The sequence below is a fragment of the Grammomys surdaster genome, unplaced genomic scaffold (genome assembly GCF_004785775.1).
Source record: "Grammomys surdaster isolate TR1022 unplaced genomic scaffold, NIH_TR_1.0 184, whole genome shotgun sequence".
Taxonomy (NCBI): domain Eukaryota; kingdom Metazoa; phylum Chordata; class Mammalia; order Rodentia; family Muridae; genus Grammomys; species Grammomys surdaster.
The window spans coordinates 3,457,823-3,475,195 of record NW_021604629.1 but is presented as its reverse complement, the minus strand read 5'-3'; the positions used below and the strand labels follow the sequence as shown (position 1 = coordinate 3,475,195).

General features: G+C 38.5%; 1 protein-coding gene across 2 annotated transcripts in view; it reads left to right on the top strand.

Annotated features, from left to right (window-relative positions):
• The window catches only part of Sbf2 (SET binding factor 2), a 307,253-nt gene that overhangs the window by 258,713 nt on the left and 31,167 nt on the right, over window positions 1-17,373 (top strand). The window contains exons 27-30 of one of the 2 annotated variants that reach the window (XM_028768017.1): window positions 4,081-4,277; window positions 6,541-6,681; window positions 7,576-7,671; window positions 15,697-15,881. In XM_028768017.1, the coding sequence (XP_028623850.1) occupies window positions 4,081-4,277; window positions 6,541-6,681; window positions 7,576-7,671; window positions 15,697-15,881 (619 nt within the window). The remainder of the gene's footprint in view (window positions 1-4,080; window positions 4,278-6,540; window positions 6,682-7,575; window positions 7,672-15,696; window positions 15,882-17,373) is intronic. The other variant, XM_028768018.1, reaches the window with a different exon arrangement.

Here is a 17,373-nt window from a genome sequence, read left to right as displayed (position 1 = left end):
TGTGTGTGTGTGTGTGTGTGTGTGTGTGTGTGTGTGTGTGTGTGTACAATATGTGTGTGTACAATATGTGTGTACAATATGTGTGTGTGTGTACAGTATGTTTTTGTGTATGATTTCAGGGCTAACCATTTGGTATTGGATAAGCATTGTAGGGGCCCTTCCCTAGGTAAGTCTATTTCTCAGTTCTCAACATTCTTGAGTTGCCTATAGTTTTTTATGTAGGATTGAGGCCTGGTGGTCTTTCCCCACCCACTTTAGCTTGTCTATTGTTGTCCTAATAGAGGATTGTTAGAACACTTCTTATTAGAAGGCATTTATGGTAGAGGAAAAAAACACGTATCAACCAAACTGTTAGGAGGAAATACAGTAACAGTCTAGGAGAAAAGAGGGGGAAGAATGTAAAGATTTAAATTAGTGTTCTGTGTATATATATATATATATATATATATATATATATATATATATATATAAATTAATGCTGGGAATTAATACGGTAGCAATTATTCCTTGACCAGCTAATTCCCCAATTTAACACAGAGACCTTTTAATAATTCAAAACTTAGGCCTTAACTGGGCAGATTCTCAACTAAAGCTCATCTAAGTTAACTGACCACCTACCCCCATCCAGCCACATGGTTAGCTACACCTTCCAGGCCTATAGTCACATCTGTCTCCCCTCATATCTTCTCTCTCTCTCTCTCTACTGACCAATCACAGGCTTTATCCTTTTATTGACCAATTAACTTTGGGGGCAAGGTTTGCACAACAAAAGCTAGTATATGTGAGAATTTAGGGATAGGGGATTTCCTTAAGAACATCTCTTTGTTGTACACTTATCCTTCTCCCATTGGTTGGGGTATTCAACTGTGGCAGGGGACTTGTCTAACTTTCATGACTTGACTTGCTAACCAGGATGTCAGTTACGCATATACATGGCTCTTTCAGCCAAGTGGGATGTCAGTTCCCAAGGAGGTCTTGGGAACTTAAACAATACTCCACTCCTACTCAAAATGGAGGTCTTTGTTGTAAATAGATGCAGGTGTCTCTCTTATGTTCTGATCCATCCCAGGAGCAGCTTATGAAGCCAAATACCATAAAAGCTTATACACAGGTGCAGAAAGTGTTCCTGGTGGTTGGTTCAGGTCCAAGCTTATTGTGGCTAGCTATAACAAAGCAGTTCTAACTGACTTCTATAGTGATTGGTTTCCAAGGGCACAGAACATAACAGAATATGCAATCAATTTGGGCATGAAAAAGTCTCCTAGTAACAGCAGAAACAACATACAACATATGAGAGAGAGAGAGAGAGAGAGAGAGAGAGAGAGAGAGAGAGAGAGAGCGCTAGCTTACAATATTAGTAACAGCACAATATGGCACGGTAGCCAGGTAACAGTTTCCTAGACCTTAACATTTTACATAGGCTCTAACATTCCATCTAGACCTTAACACTCCTGGTCTCTCCATGTGGTTTCTCCACCCTTCTTCTCCTGTGCTTTCCCTACCTCTAGGCTCCTTTGGGACCCCCGACTGGGATCAGAAGGCTCACCATATCACTTCTGCCCTGCTAATTGGTTAATCAGCTCTTTATTACCAATCGAGATTATGGAAAATAATTTTTACACAACAGAGACCAGAGATGCTTGACCATGCCAGCATCTCGGCTGCAACCAGTTGTCTGAATACACAGTGCACAAAACCATCCCCCCAGCAATTCAATAAATGACCAAATTTTTGGACAGACTGATCCCAAAAGAGGAAATTTAAGTGTCTAATGAACATATGAAAAAATGTTAATCCTTAGTCTTTAAAAAATGCAAATTAGTGCATTAAGATCCCGTTTCTACCCCCAGTCAGAATGATATTGGCAAGACAATAGGTAGCAACAAGTGATGGGGACGGGGGGTGGGGGGATGGACCCTTTATCCTGCTGCTGAGCATATAAACTGATGCGGTCACTGTGGAGACCGGGATGAAGGTTCCTCAAAATACTAAAGTAGAGTTTCTGTATGATCTGACTACACCACTGACGGGAGTAAACCTGAGAGAATCCCAGTCAGCCTGCCACAGATGGACTTGCATGTCCGTGTTTATTGCAGCACTGTTTACAATACCAAAGTGTGGAGCCACCCTAGATGCCCATTACAGGTGAATAAAGAGACTGTGGTATATATACACAATGGAACAGCTACCAAAAAATGAAAATATATCATTTGTAGGAAAGTGGATGGAACTGGTGAGCATTATATTAGCCAAAATCGATTAGGCTTGTAAATACAAATACCACATTTTCACTGATATGCAGAGTCTACATTTCAATGTGACATGAGAGTAAATGTACTCCGTGAGGAGAGAGGAGTCTAAACTCTGAAGGTGTGCGGGGACAGGAGGAGGTGATGGGCGGACATGGAAGCAGGAGCTAGTGTCTGATGGGAGGGAGATGAGCAGGGATAGGGAGGAGGAGCTGGGTGATAGACAGACAGCCTTGTTAGTGTACCTAATACCAGCTATTTGTGAGCTTAAAATATATAGTATGGTAAGTTTTATGCCAAGCATATTTTACCATGATAATAAAAAAATCAAAAAGCATGCTGGATTAGTAGTCAAAGAGTTAAATTGTGAAACCTCTTGAGTATGAGTCTTCAAATAAAACAAAGTACTGTCTTCTTTTACTTACAAAGTAAGGTACTCTCACTTTCCCAGTATCCCAACCTGATCTGATAGCCAGTCTTTAAAGATAAATAGATAAATATTAAGCTTTATTATATGAAATTCCCTGAGAATTAATTGTAAGGGTTATTTTTATTAAAATGTTTTTCTTTTTCTTTTATTGGATATTTTCTTTATTTGCATTTCAGATGTTATCCCCTTTCCTGGTTTCACCCCAGGAAACCCCTTATCCCATCCTTCCCTCCCCCTGCTTCTATGAGGGTGTTCCTCCACCCACCCACTCCCACCTCCCTGCCCTGGCATTCCTCTACACTTGGGCATTGAGCCTTCACAGGACCAAGGGCCTCTCCTCCCATTGATGCTCGACAAAACCATCCTCTGCTATATTTGCAGCTGGAGCCATGGGTCCCTCCATGTGCACTCTTTGGTTGGTGGTTTAGTCCCTGGGAGCTCGGGGTTGGGGGGGTAGTTCTGATTGGTTGATATTGTTGTTCTTCCTACGGCATTGCAAACCCCTTCAACTCCTTCAGTCCTTTCTCTAACTCCTCCATTGGAGACCCCGTGCTCAGTCCAATGGTTGTCTGCGAGCATCCACCTCTGTATTTGTCAGGCTCTGGTAGAATCTCTCAGAAGACAGCTATATCAGACTCCTGTCAACAAGTACTTCTTGGCATCCACAATAGTATCTGGGTTTGATGACTGTATATGGGATGGATCCTCAGATGGGGCAGTCTCTGGATGGTCTTTCCTTCAGTCTCTGCTATAACACAAACTTGGTTGTACACACCTTTAATCCAAACCTTTGGTAGGCAGAGGCAAGTGAGTCTCTGTGAGTTCAAAGACAGCTTGGTCTCCATCAAATTCCAGGCCAGCCAGGGTTACTTAATAAGCCCTTGACTGTAAATAAATAAATAAATAAATAAATAAATAAATAAATATTATTATATGGTGTTAATGAAATGGTTAAACTTGTTTTGACATTTATACATCCTGTTGTCATACCAAACCATTTGGTTTTGATTTTTAATCCTTTTTCTTCTCAGGTAGTCTCAGGCAGCTTTGTTCTCTGTTCTCATTGCTGTGAGTTGGTGACAGTTTGACGTGTTCTTATAACACAGACTAATTCTAGCTATCCTAGTAGGATCAGGTGGGTCTCTGTAAATTCAAGGCCTTCTTCATGTGTATGTCAAGTTTCAAGCCAAACAAAGCTACATGCTAAGACCCTATCTCAAAGAAAAGAAAAAAAAAGAATTTAAATGAACTTCCAAATTTTATGATATATCTCAACCAATGTGTTTCTGCATGTTTATAAATCACAGTGGTATTATGCTATTTTCATTTTTACATTATTTCTCTCCCCTGTTTCTTACCCTTCTCCTCCCCAATCACTCATTCCCTCTGCCATTCCTGAAGCTATCCTGGCCTTTTAGTCATACCTCAAGCTGTGCAAGACAGCAGTTTACCAAGAGTAGCCCGCTGCTATCGACACAATCGCTTGCCCGTTGTATGTTGGAAGAACTCAAGAAGTGGTACTCTGCTCCTCCGGTCTGGAGGATTCCATGGGAAGGGAGTTGTTGGTCTGTTCAAATCACAGAACTCCCCTCAAGCCGGTAAGCATTTCGGTACAGCACAACTCTCACTGGGGTATTCCTAAAACTCAGCTAGGCACAGTGGTCCAGGCCTGTGTACTCAGTTCCTTGGGAGACAGGCAGGACCACCTGATCCCAGGAATTTAGATGCCATAGTGAGACCAGACAGGCAGAGTCTTCCCAAAATTAAAGGGAGTAAACCTGGGCTCCAGCTGCTGCTCCCCACACTTTTTTCACTGTCCCCCTGCAGAGTACACAGGCTAGACTTAAATGAAGACAGCTGCTGGCCTATGGGACACCACATTGCACTACCACCTTACTACCATAGCTCATCTTCTCTTTGGATTTTGACCAATAATAGTTTAATAGTATTTGGTTTTAGGCTGCTTTCATTTTGGCAAATCAGAATATCCATTGTTGGAAACTAGATTGTACCAGTCTTTGCTACTTTTTCTGAAAAGTAATCCAGATATATTTAACAGCTGCAGAGATAAAAAGGGATTTTGTCTTGTGTGGCATGAGAATACACATGAACAGCAACAGTAAACTTGACCACAATGCAGCTTTCAAGGGATTTCAGACAAAGAATTTTTTAGGAAACTAGGGAAATAGGAAGTGATATTGTCCCTTGTCCTGGGGATATTTTTGAATACCATCACCAAAGTAGTATGGTCTTGAGCTATAGTTGTCTGATTGTTTTCATAGTTTCTGGTTAAACTTTGGCCCACCACAGTATTAGATACGATTTGGGGAATAGTATTCTTTCTTCTTTGGTCAAGAAGGTAGAACTGCCATGTGTTTTTTGAGATCTCTATTTTCATCCACTTCCCACCTGAGAGTTGACCAGTGTGCCCCCTCATAATTTGCTTGATCATGCCTTCATCATGCATAGTATGGTATTTGCCTGGGTTGGCTTTTCTGCAGTGTTGCAATTAAAGGAAGTTAATTTTACCACTTTCTGTTCTGGGGAGTTCTTCCAAGCCAGAGTGTGTATAATGGAACGCAAGCCAATCTAAGGGCAAAAAGCCTGTGATCTCGGGAGCATTTGCAAGCATATTCTGGTACAACAGGAAAGTTATTTCACTGCATCCTGATTTATATGATAGGAATTTAATTTTTATATCCTAGTGTGTATTTTATATTTCTGAATAAATACACTTGCTTATTTTTGATGCTTTTCAAATTGGGATATGCCTCCTAATTGATGTAATCAGGAAGAATAGTGTCGTAGTTAAACAGTACATGACCCTTACAATTGATGTTGTTATAGAGCAAATAAAAACAATGCTAATTATTTTCTATTTAAGGTATAAGAAAATATATGATTCTATTGTCCTTTTAGTACACCTCTTTTCGGGGCCTGAGCTTGACAAGGATATAGTAACACCTGTAATCCCAACATTTGGCAGAGGTGGAGGCAGCAGGAGCAGTATTTCATGGTCAGCCTCAACAATATGACTTTGAGGCTCGTTTGTATGGCATCCAACCTTTATTAAAAATTAAGAATACAGGCTGGAGAGATGACTCAGTGATTAAGGGCACTGACTGCTCTTCCAGAGGTCCTGAGTCCAGCTCCTAGCAACCACATGATTGGATCTGTGATGCGATCCAATGCCCTCTTCTGGTGTGTCTGAAGACAACTACAGTGTACATATATATATAATCAATAATTATTTTTAAAAACTGAAGAATACATAATTCTTTTAAAAACTGAAGAATACATACATACATACATACATACATACATACATGGCCTGAACCCATTTCAGTGGTTCAGTTTTGTTTCACACAAACTAGGCTCATATTCCTGCCATATACTTGTTTGTATCTGTGCCTATGTTCTGCCCTTCTTTTAGAAGGACCAGAGAAGGTGGCAAAAGTGGCTCCTATATTGTTCCTGTCTTCCTCTGTTCTTCCAGCAACAGAGCCCCACAAACTCATGTCATCTGTTAAGCCAGTTAGGAAATCCTCACATTTGCCCACTCTGAAACGCCACTCTATCCTCTCTACTCCCACACAGTAGCCTGGGCAGGATGTGAGAAGATCATAAAGGAAATGTTTGTTAATCTCCATTTTGATTATTAGTACACCTGTGTTTAGAAGGCTAGTCCTGCCCTGGCTTTTTAGACTTGGGCCGTTTATGGGAGAATGATGAGCAACTGAGAAGTAGGTGTATTGAAACCAGCACCAAAAGACAAGCCACAGAGTATACTTAAAGTCTAACTGACTTCTATATTTGGGTGTGGTAGCATGAAATTATATATGTTTTTCTTTTGTATTATAGTTTCTACCTCCTCTTTAGAATCTTCCAGTAGCATAGAGCAAGAAAAGTACTTGCAAGCCTTATTGACTGCAGTTATTGTCCATCAGAAACTCAGAGGCAACAGTACTCTTACTGTCAGGCCAGCACTTGCTCTGTCCCCAGGTAAGATCTGATGATACTTTCCTTGACAACTCTGAAAAGACAGTGTCTGTTTCTGAGGTTAATCCTTTTACGTACGTGCTTTTAGTTAATTCAACATGACTGTAATGTTTTTACCATAAAAGGCCATAAGTCTAGCTTCTTTTACTTAGAAGTCAAAGCACCACTGTTAATGTCTAGTAATTAGTAGCTATGTGTAGAGATTCAATTATTTTCTTTTAAAAATAGTAACAATACAGGAGATATCAAACATAAAGTAATCCTTAAAGTCTGAGTCTACCTTACATAAACTTTAAAATATTATTATAAAGTTGAATGTATAACTTGAAAATCTGATTATTAAATATATAATTGATTAAAATTTTCATATAAACCTGAAATTCCCAAAATTTCTTTAGCCTTTTATGATTTTGCATTAGTTTGTTTTCTGTAGATTTGGATGAAGCCATTAAGATTGTACTAATATTCTGTTTCAGTTATCATGTGATGGAACCCCAAAGGGTTCATGTAGAGGTAACCCTAATCGTTAGACAGGGGCATGTGATTTGAGACGTTGGTCTCTTTGGCTTATCAGCTATCTGAATTACCTCAACATAAGCAGAAAGTGGCTTTTCTTGCAAAGTAACACCATGCATGCCATTCTTCATTTACCATTGGATTCTCTGATTGCACTTGCCAAACCTAACTCTATAATCTTTCAAGTATGTGTTATCTCTGTTGAAATAATAACATTGCCGTGTTATCTGTAATAAAGATCTTGGGATTTAAAAAGTACAATGTTTGGCAGCAATTAGACATGCTACATGTGAAGATAACTTTTTGTCATTTGAGTAATGTTAACCTGAACACCATGGTTTTGTTCTTCTTTTTTGTTTTTCTTTTTTTGGCTGACTTTAGGGACTGAAAGGAGGTCTTCAAGAATGTCCACTGTGCTTAAGCAGGTAGTGCCAGGACATTTGGATGTAAACCCATCCAATAGCTTTGCTCGAGGAGGTTAGTAAGACCAGTTTTATAACTGAGCACCAATGGAAGCTTAATAGCTGAGAACATTCTTCTAGATAGTGGATGTTTTAAAAATCAACTAATCATGCTTCTAAGTTATTCTTAATTACCCTTCTCCAATGAATGATCAAATTTATTTCTAGTATGGTGACAAATGTATTATGCCTTATGGAACAATTAGTATAATTATTAATGGTGTCTTACATACTGATAAATTTGAGAGAATTAGGAGGTAGGAGAGTCATGTTAAAATGGTGATGACCCACCAGGTTTACAGGGTAAAAAGACTACTTACAAAATTAGAAGAGATACCAGATTGAGTTGTGCCTCTAGAACCTTTAATTATACTAGTCTCTGAGGGTAAGTTAAAATGATATCCAAATTTCTCTTCCTGACTCTATCTGGATATAGCAACTGGCATAAGTAGTTACTCTGCAGTAACTACTACACTCTGGTCTCTGCAAGTTACTGTGAACTTCCTTTACTCTGCAAAGATGATTCTAAACCAGGCATCTTGACCGCAAAGTTCTGTTGCTTCACAGTGGAGTCACAATCATAGGTTCTTCCTCTCACTCCCATAAAAGGCAGACTCTCCTTGAAACCAAGCCACCTACATGATCTGGGTTCTGCATGGACATTGTCAGTTACGGGTAATTCCTTTCTTCCCCCAAAATAGTACTTTGCATATACAAGCAGCTCTTTGTTAAGAAGGCCTTTCTCATATTTCTAAAACTCTACTACCACATAATTTTCACATGTTGACCCTTGCTCAAGTGGTGCATACCTGTAATCAAATACTAACACTCAGGGAGCTGAGACAGACAGATAATAAGTTTAAGGCCAGGCTAAGCATCAGGAGTTAGAAACTAAATGTAATTTAAAAGCTGTTCTCCTATTTTCTGTGTTTTAATTAGCTTTGAGTTTTCCCAGGTTATTTGGCTGTAGTCCACTCACTATCCTCTTCACTCTGTGAATTCTACAGAATCACACACAGCAGTACTCTGGGTGTTCAAGCAACTTTAGATTACCTTGTGGGGAAAGCCTCATCCTGAAGCAAGCCAATGCTGAGATTAATGCCATTTGGAGTCCCTTACACCTGCTTCACCTGTGCTGGTGTCCTTAGCATACTGGCTTGGAGAGTTGCTATCAGTAGTACCTATAAAAATGTCACCCTTTTGGGTGTTTTCTAATGTGGACTACTGATTGTGTTAGAATTTGGATATCAGTTGTGTCCACCAGGATAGTAACTGTTTTTATAGTACCTTTCCATCTATAGAGTCTATTACTGTTCTCATATTTGAAAAACAAAAAGAACAAGTAATAGCCTACACAACAGCAAGTCTTGTAAGCTCTGAAGAACAAGATTGGTCCTTATAAGCTGTGTTCTTACTAAAATCCACTTGGTCCTTATTTCTAAATCTATGCCATTCTTTTAAATCCAGAACTATTTTATGGTTATTTTGATATGGCTTATGAAACTCGGTGCTTTTTTTCCTAAGAACTATAAATAGTCTGTGAATGCATCATTGAAGAATTTGGTTCAGAGTCAACATGCAATTTATGTTTTACAAAATTCACCTTTTTCCCTTTTGAGAACTATACATATGTTCTGGTAGTCATTGAATGCATCATCAAAGCTTTCTGAAATCAGTTTTTCCCAAGAACTTTCAGCTTTCTTGAGTCATGTTTCCAGGTAATTTGTTAGGCCTTGATACTATGGTGTTTTGTTTCCTGATACTACTATAGCAAAGCAACATAGATGGTCCCTTGAACAGCAGGAGTTCAGAGCCAAGGCCAGCAGGTGATTCTCCTGAGGGCTGGAAGGAAAGGGTTTGATGACTGCCTTCTAGGGGCTGAAGATTGTCTAGAAATGAGTGACATTCATTTGCTTACAGAGGCATCACTCAGATCTCTCTTCTTTGTCTGTCTTCAAGGGTAATTTTTTCTTTTTATAAAGACTCAGTCATATAGTAGTGGGGGCCTTATCTATTCCTGTATGGCCTTATATTAACTAGTTGCATCTGTACTGCACTGTTTCCAAATACAGTCACTTCTGAGGTACCAGGAGCAGGATTCCATTACATGATTTCGGAAGAACACAAAGCCCCTATAACAAGTCATGCATAGTTTTTTTTCTGAATTTTTAAAATATAAGCTACAAACTTCATTCATCTTATTTTTTCTTCAAAGGATTTGAAGCAAAAGTCAACATAATATATTTCTCCTTAAAGTCTTGGGATTTCTCCTGTCACAAAATATTCCCAGATTTTTTTTTTATAAATGGTTATGACTTATCCTTTCTGTGTGTGTATAGTACTTGGGGGTGGGGTGAAATTAAGCCACCTACATGCTAGGCGTGCACTTTACAGCTGAATTGTATCCCTACCCCAGCTTGCTACTGAAAGTTTATACAAGTTGAAGATCTTTATCCCAAATGCTATGGACCAGATGTTTTTGACATTTTAGAGTTTTGTTTTATTTTTAGATTTTGGAATATTTACACAGACTTTAACCTGCTAAGCATCCTTCATCCAATAGTACAGAATCCAAAAGCAGAAAATTTTTGGTACTTCATGTTAACATTTAAATGTCTCAGACTATAGAGCACTTCAGGTTAACTCAGGGATGCTCAATCTGTATTGTCAGGAAAAATAAGTCAATGATTTTTCCATTTAACTTTTAATAGAATACAACTTCCAGCAGATACCTAAGTACTTTAAATTGTCCCACCAACACCTCATTCTGTACTTTGTTTTTATAAACTTCTTCCTTCAAGAACATTTATTTTATCTATTTCCATGTTTGGCTAGGTGGCCTGTAAGATAAATTTTAGATTTAAAAATTTGCTTTCCAGCTTATGGCCCATTTTATTCATATATTAACTATTATTTCTGATCCCTTATGCAAGTATTTTCCTGCTATAATTTTCCGTAAACTTAGTGTATATACTTCCAACAGCTTTTTGCTTCCAGACAGTTGCCTGTCAGATGTCTTTAGCAGGTCTCATTCCTTTACTCTATCTCTTCATTCTCAAAGCCTCCCATATCTCCCAGAGCCTGTTTACTAACAGACTCCACATCCTCTAGGATCCTAGTTGTATCTCTTTATCTATCTCTTATGTACATTTCCTCTGTGTAAAGTCACAGTGATAGACTGTAGGGTATGTAAGTTAGGAAGTCAGAAGATTCTCTGTTACATGACCAAGACAGACAGCTGCACACAGATCAGATGGGACAAGACTACATACAGACATTCCACAGCCTTGCAGAGTTCTTCCTTTGGGCACTGCTTCTTCAGCAGTCCCTTAGTTACCCTGTGTGAGAAGAGCCCCTGTTTTTCCATTCTTCATTTCAGCCTCCTTTTTGCTCTTCTCTGTTCACATTCCTTTCTTTGACAGTCTTAGTGATGGGTTTACTTCTTATAGCCATTATGCATATTTCCTGTTCTAATAAGCAGGAGTTGAGATGGCCATCATCTTTTTTTCAGATCACTTTGTTTTTATCTACAAGGTGATGGATTATAAAAAGAGCATATATCCTTTTTTTTTTTTTTTTTACAAAAGCCACTTAAGAAAATGTGATGGTATGAATAATAGTTTTTTTGACTTAAAAATTTATCCTTGAAGTAACTATTTCCAGGGTAAATATTTCAGATATTTAAGATTAACTTTCCCAAGTTTACATAGCATAAATCTATTTAACATTGAACCATTTCAGTGCAACATTGACTGAATATATCTGTATCTCATGCACTGAGCTGGTTGTAAGGCCATCTTGAAAGTAAGCTATGACATCCCCAGACCCAACTTAAGCATCTCTTTCCTGTCCCTCTGACATTTGATCTCAACAGAATAACTGTGTGTCTCATGAGAGTAGTAAGCCACATCACTCCTTCATTGGCACAGTCCTCTTAACCGCTTCTTGACAGGTCCAGGGTCACATGGTCGGACAGGTCACTATATCTTGAAGATTTATTCTGTTTGAGAGGTTGAGGTAAGACGATAGCTCTAAGACAGTAATCAGATTTCAAGTCCCTTGGTTATAGCCTAAGACCCTGTCTCAAAAGTGTATTTTAGTTATATTTAAATTAAAATTGCAGTCCTACTTTGTGATGTTGAATAAACCAACAAGCCTTATTTCTCAGTGTTCTCGTCTTTAAAATAGAAATTACTAGATAGTACTTAGGATAATTGTAAGGAATATATAAAATAATAAATGTAAAATACTTAGTAATTAGATCTTCCTAAGAGTTATTATGCTAGTGCCTAATAATTATTTAAAAGGAAAGAAAATGCTTTTAAAGTACACTGACTCTCATTGACTGTCTTCCTTCTCTATTGCCTTGACAAAACACCATGACCAAGGCGAGAGTTTATGTGGGGCTTACAGTTCCAGAGAGTGAGTCCATGACCACAATGACAGGGAACATGGCAACAGGCAGGCATGGCACTAGAGCAGTAGCTGAGAGCTTACATCCTTATCCACAAATACAAGCCAAAGAGAAAGCTAACTGGGAATCAGAGCCCACCCTCAGTAACATACCTTCCCCAACAAGTCCACACTGTAATCCTTCCTTCACCAAGTGGAGACTAAGTATTTGAACATAGAAGTTTGCTCTTTGTAAAAAAAAAAAAGGGGGGGTTAAGAATGGGGCATTCTCATTCAAAATACCACACTAACCTAAGGTTAGAAGGTAGAAGCCATCTACTGTCCAGGCCAGTGCCTTTCAAACATTTCTGATCATAATTCATAACAAAACCCATGTTTTATATTTATATATATATGTGTGTGTATACATATATATACACTTATATTCATATACTCTTAAGCTACAATGCAAAATGTATCTGTTCTAAGACTGGTTTTTACAATGTCAATATCCATCTATACCACATGCAGCAAGCATAAAACTTTTAATTATAAACTACTTTTAAAGATACACTAATTTGACCTAGTGAAGTTACTCAGAGAGCATGAAGGGGTCCTGCAGTTTGTAGAAACTCACTACTATAGACCCTTTGTTGATATTCAGTATCCAAGGTTTCAGTTCTCAAAACCATCCCTGGCCCCATGACAGTAGCAGACCATTTTCTCATTGCTGACTTTCTTCCAAGTGCTAAGCACTAGGCAGTTTTCTGCTAATAACTCTCTATTTGGAGATATACCTAATATCTTTGTTTAATACTGTTCTTTTCACTTTTTGAGTGCAAGGGTTCACAGTGTATTGGTTTGTTAAAAACAACAACAACAACAAAACAACAACAACAAATACTTCAAATGCCTGCACATCAAGCTGTCAGAATGGGATATAAGAACAGACATGATTAAGTCACTACTGTTGCCAGAACTTGATCCTTTAGAGAAAAGAATATCCAAGTAATCACAATGCAGTATTACAGAGTTCAGATAGAGCTTCCTACAGCTCCTGATGGTCTGAATGCCTTTTGGAGAAGTTAGCAGAGTATCTGAATCTCACAGGATAAATAGAAAGTTTTCAGGTAAAGAAATGGGAGAAAACATCCTCAGCAAAGAGACTAGCACATGGAAGTGAAGTACACTGAGGGAGTAGCTCCACTACTCAAGCTTTACCAGATACACTTGAGGGTCACAGTCCCAAGAGCAGACTCCAAAACTGGCAGAGCAAAAGCCGTTGCCCATACACAGCTGGCCTCAGGCCTTTCCCGGTAGTCATTGGTCCTTACAGTGATGCTGCCTGTTTGCAGGTAGCCAGAACTTCTGCAGCCCTTACTTGGGTGTCCTTTGGCTACTAAGGCCATGAGTGTTTATTATTGCTTCCAAGGGTGTAAGATAGGAATGAAATCACCGCCAGTGATTTTTCTTTTATCATATTATGAGATCTTGTTTATGCAACTTTGCTTTGTAAAGCTAACAATGTTATTAGTGATTCTGAATACATAATTATTTCCCTAATTGACTGGAAGTTCCTTTGTTGTTTTTGTCATCACCAGGTAAAGTTTGCCATAGTCACAAAATGCTTTCTGTATAATGGAAAAAGATATTACTCAAATTACAAAAGTATTATCTCAAATACTGCCTATCATTTTGGTGCAAATAGGAATTTTAAGAGAAGCCATTTACTTCAGCCATCACAAACTTGTATTGGTGGTATTACGTATTGTCACAGGATCATGAATTTTTGCTGTTTGTAACTTACTTATGAAAAATAACTATAATTTCTGAATGCATAGAAGAAAAGGACGAGGTGTGGCAATGCCTAATGCTCTACTGCAAACGTGCCCTCAGTTATCCCAAATGGTTGCTCGAGCTTCGTGGCTCCCTTGGTTGAGGACCTTGCTCACAGAACAAACATGTGGACAGTACATGGTGCCTGCCACTCCTGCAGCATGAGGGCCGGTGTGCTCCTCATAGTGACACACGCCCCAAAGCCCTTACTTTTGTTATATAGACTTACTTCTGACTGGCAGTCTTCAAAAGCTTGTTCCATTTGGTATAATGCTTTAGTGACATCCTCTGCTCTGCTGTCCATTTCATTGCGCTTACAGTGTTTCTAAACAGGTGCTGAGGAGTCATCCAGTAGGCACTCAGTTCATCTTTTGTTGCTATGAAGCTTTCTGTCTGTTAATTAAATCTACTTGTATTCACATTTACCTCCTGTGTTAACTTAACCTTAAAAACTAAACATTCTTCTCTTACTCAATTGCTGTGATGTTTGCTGCTGTATACATTTCATTTCTCCTGTCTTTAACTTACCTACCAGTGCATGGGTACAGAGACAAATGTTTCACTCAGTCAAATCCCAAATCTTCAGCTAAGGAACCAGTTCATAATCAAGGTACTGTATTATATGTCCCAGTGTGTCACTTTTTAAAATCACCCTCTCATAAAAGTGAATGCTACAAGCAAATTTTCATGTTTGTCAAATTATATCCTTTATTCTCATTTGTATTATGACATTCCTGTGTTTGCATTTAAAAAAACCATTACCATAATGCCTCAGATTACATGACCTTCATGTTAAGCAGAACTCCCCTACCCTTTTCTTGCAAATTGGTCTGTTAAGCTCCATGAGTGCTGATAGAGTAGGTAACGTGGCGTTATTGAGGCAACCTCAGTCACTTAGAAACAAACTTGGTATTTATCACTGGGGAAGATTCTGAAATAGCCTTTCCAGGTTTACACAAGGAAACCCAACTTTAGGGAGCTCTTCACCCCTTACCTCATCTCTGCAGCCATGTGTGAAAGGCTCTGTTGCTTTAAAGATGCTGCATTTGTAATAATATATGCCTGTTTGGATGTTTGATATTTTAATCATCTCACACATAGAAGTCCTTGATTTTTCTAGTTAATATAAATTAGGCCGGCTTATACGACATGACTCTTTGCTCTTCTTACTATGGATGGACTTTCTCTTAAAAAATGTCTGCATCTGACCATATATTTTAACTACTAAATTAAGTGAAATGCACATTACTAAATTTATATTTTTTAGTTTTTATGGAGACTCTATAAAATAATTTGTAGTCGTTTAAAATTAGGCCATTTTTTTAACCTAACTAGATTTGCATTCTATATGCAACCTCTGGCTTTAGAAGATTTCTTACATTTTTAGTTTACCTTGTGATATGATTTCTTGTTAAGCTAAATACATAATCAGAAGAGCACTCCTCCTGTGAGTCCTGAGAGCTGCAGAGAGCCCATGCTTGGCCTTTCCGTGTCCTGCCTGCACTCTGCTCCCCGCAGCACACACTCTGCTTCTCTCTCAGACTTACTTTAAATGCCACATTTACAATGACATGAAATGAGACACGAATGATTTCTTAAGTTCTTCTAAATCTAAGACAAAATGATTTCTAAACTACTATATCAAATAATGTTCATATTGAAAAACAAATGCCAAATGAGCGTTATGATCCATGCCTTAGATTGATTACGCCTTAAGATTAGATTATGTTACCGATAAAACTGTCCCCAGAGCATGTGTCTTACTCAGTGGCATCTCACATCACCTCATTCCGTTTTCTTGGCTTTTGTGAAGGCGTATGGGCAAGTCTTCGTTCCAGCACCCGTTTGATCAGCTCCCCAACATCCTTCATTGATGTTGGTGCCAGGCTGGCAGGCAAGGATCACTCAGCTTCCTTCAGTAACAGCACCTACCTACAAAACCAACTCGTGAAACGACAAGCCGCCCTTTATATATTTGGTGAAAAGTCACAGCTACGGGTAAGCTTTTTCTCTCACTTAGAAAACATGAAAAAAACTAAAGGCAGCTTATGAACCCTATCACAAACTAACTTTATCATAGTTTTTATAGCATAATTCCTAACCTAGATATAATAATCTCAAGAAAAAAAAAAACACCTGAATTCTAAACCACCCATAATAGTGCCACCACACCTGTAATCTCAGTACTTAGGAAGATTAGGAGTTCAAAGCCATCCCCCACTGTATGAAAACCTTGTCTCAAGAAAACACAGAAAAGGCTAGAGAGATAGCTGAGTCAGTAAAGCAGTTGCTACACCAGCATGAGGCCTTGAGTTTAGTTCCTAGTGCCAACATTAAAACTGGGATACTCACACATTCCTATATCCTTAGCACTGCAGAGGTAAAACAAGAACATCCTTGGAGCTCACCAGTGGGCCAGCAAGGGTCAGACTCCATTGAAAGACCCTGTTTCAAAAAAAACAAGATGGATTGCTCAACAGTTAAAGTGTTTAACATGCGAAGTGAGTCCCCAGAAACCCACTTAAATGCTGAATGGGCATAGCAGCCTGCCTGTAATTCCAGCCTGTCAAGACAGAAGCAGCATTTCCAGAACAAACTGGCTAGCAAGACTAGCCATATTGGGAGCTCTGGTTTGACTGGGAGACTCTGCCTCAGTGAATTAGGTAGAGGAGCAATTGAGAGTGAATCCTGACATCACCCTGAGCCTCCCTGTGTACCCATGTGCTCACACAAATACATGCACACCATACACACACATGAAAAATGGAAACAAAGAAAAGAAAAAAAAAGGTAGATGGTTTCTGAGGAACTACTACCAAGCTTGACCTCTATCTGGACTCCACACAAACCTGCTTATACATGCTTGTTCAGTCTGCATATACACAGATTCCCATACATAAGAATATCTACACCATAAAAGAACTGATAAAAGGTTTTATTTTTTAAATAAGCTGTTTATGTTTATACATACATACACATATACATACATATTTATTTATGTGTGGGTGGTTATGTGTGTATTTTATTAGCTATGAAAATGAGTTTTCATGGTCTTTAAAAAAAAAACATAAAGGATATCAGGAAGTATAAATACAAAAGAGAAAGGCTTATTTAGACTGTATTTCCCACCATCTTCATCTAGTTCCCACAGGCATCTGTAAGTGTAAAACAAACGACCTTTATCCTTTGACCTGTTAATACAGAAGACTGTAGAATGGCAGAGATTACTGGACCAAATTTGGAGGCAACGGGAGATAAAGCCTTGTTTTTTAAGGAACATTTTCTTCAAACTTTTCAGAACTGTAAACGAAGAGATATGGGTTTTAAGATTAGATAATTCAAAAATATCAGCTGCTAATTCTGTGCTAGAGGAGCGTTACTATGTAAGATCTCATAAGCTGTAGAAATAGCACCAGTAATTTCTTAAATTAATGTTTTCTGAGTATGCATTAAAAAATAAATAAATGTTGAGCTGGCCCAGTGTGTAAAG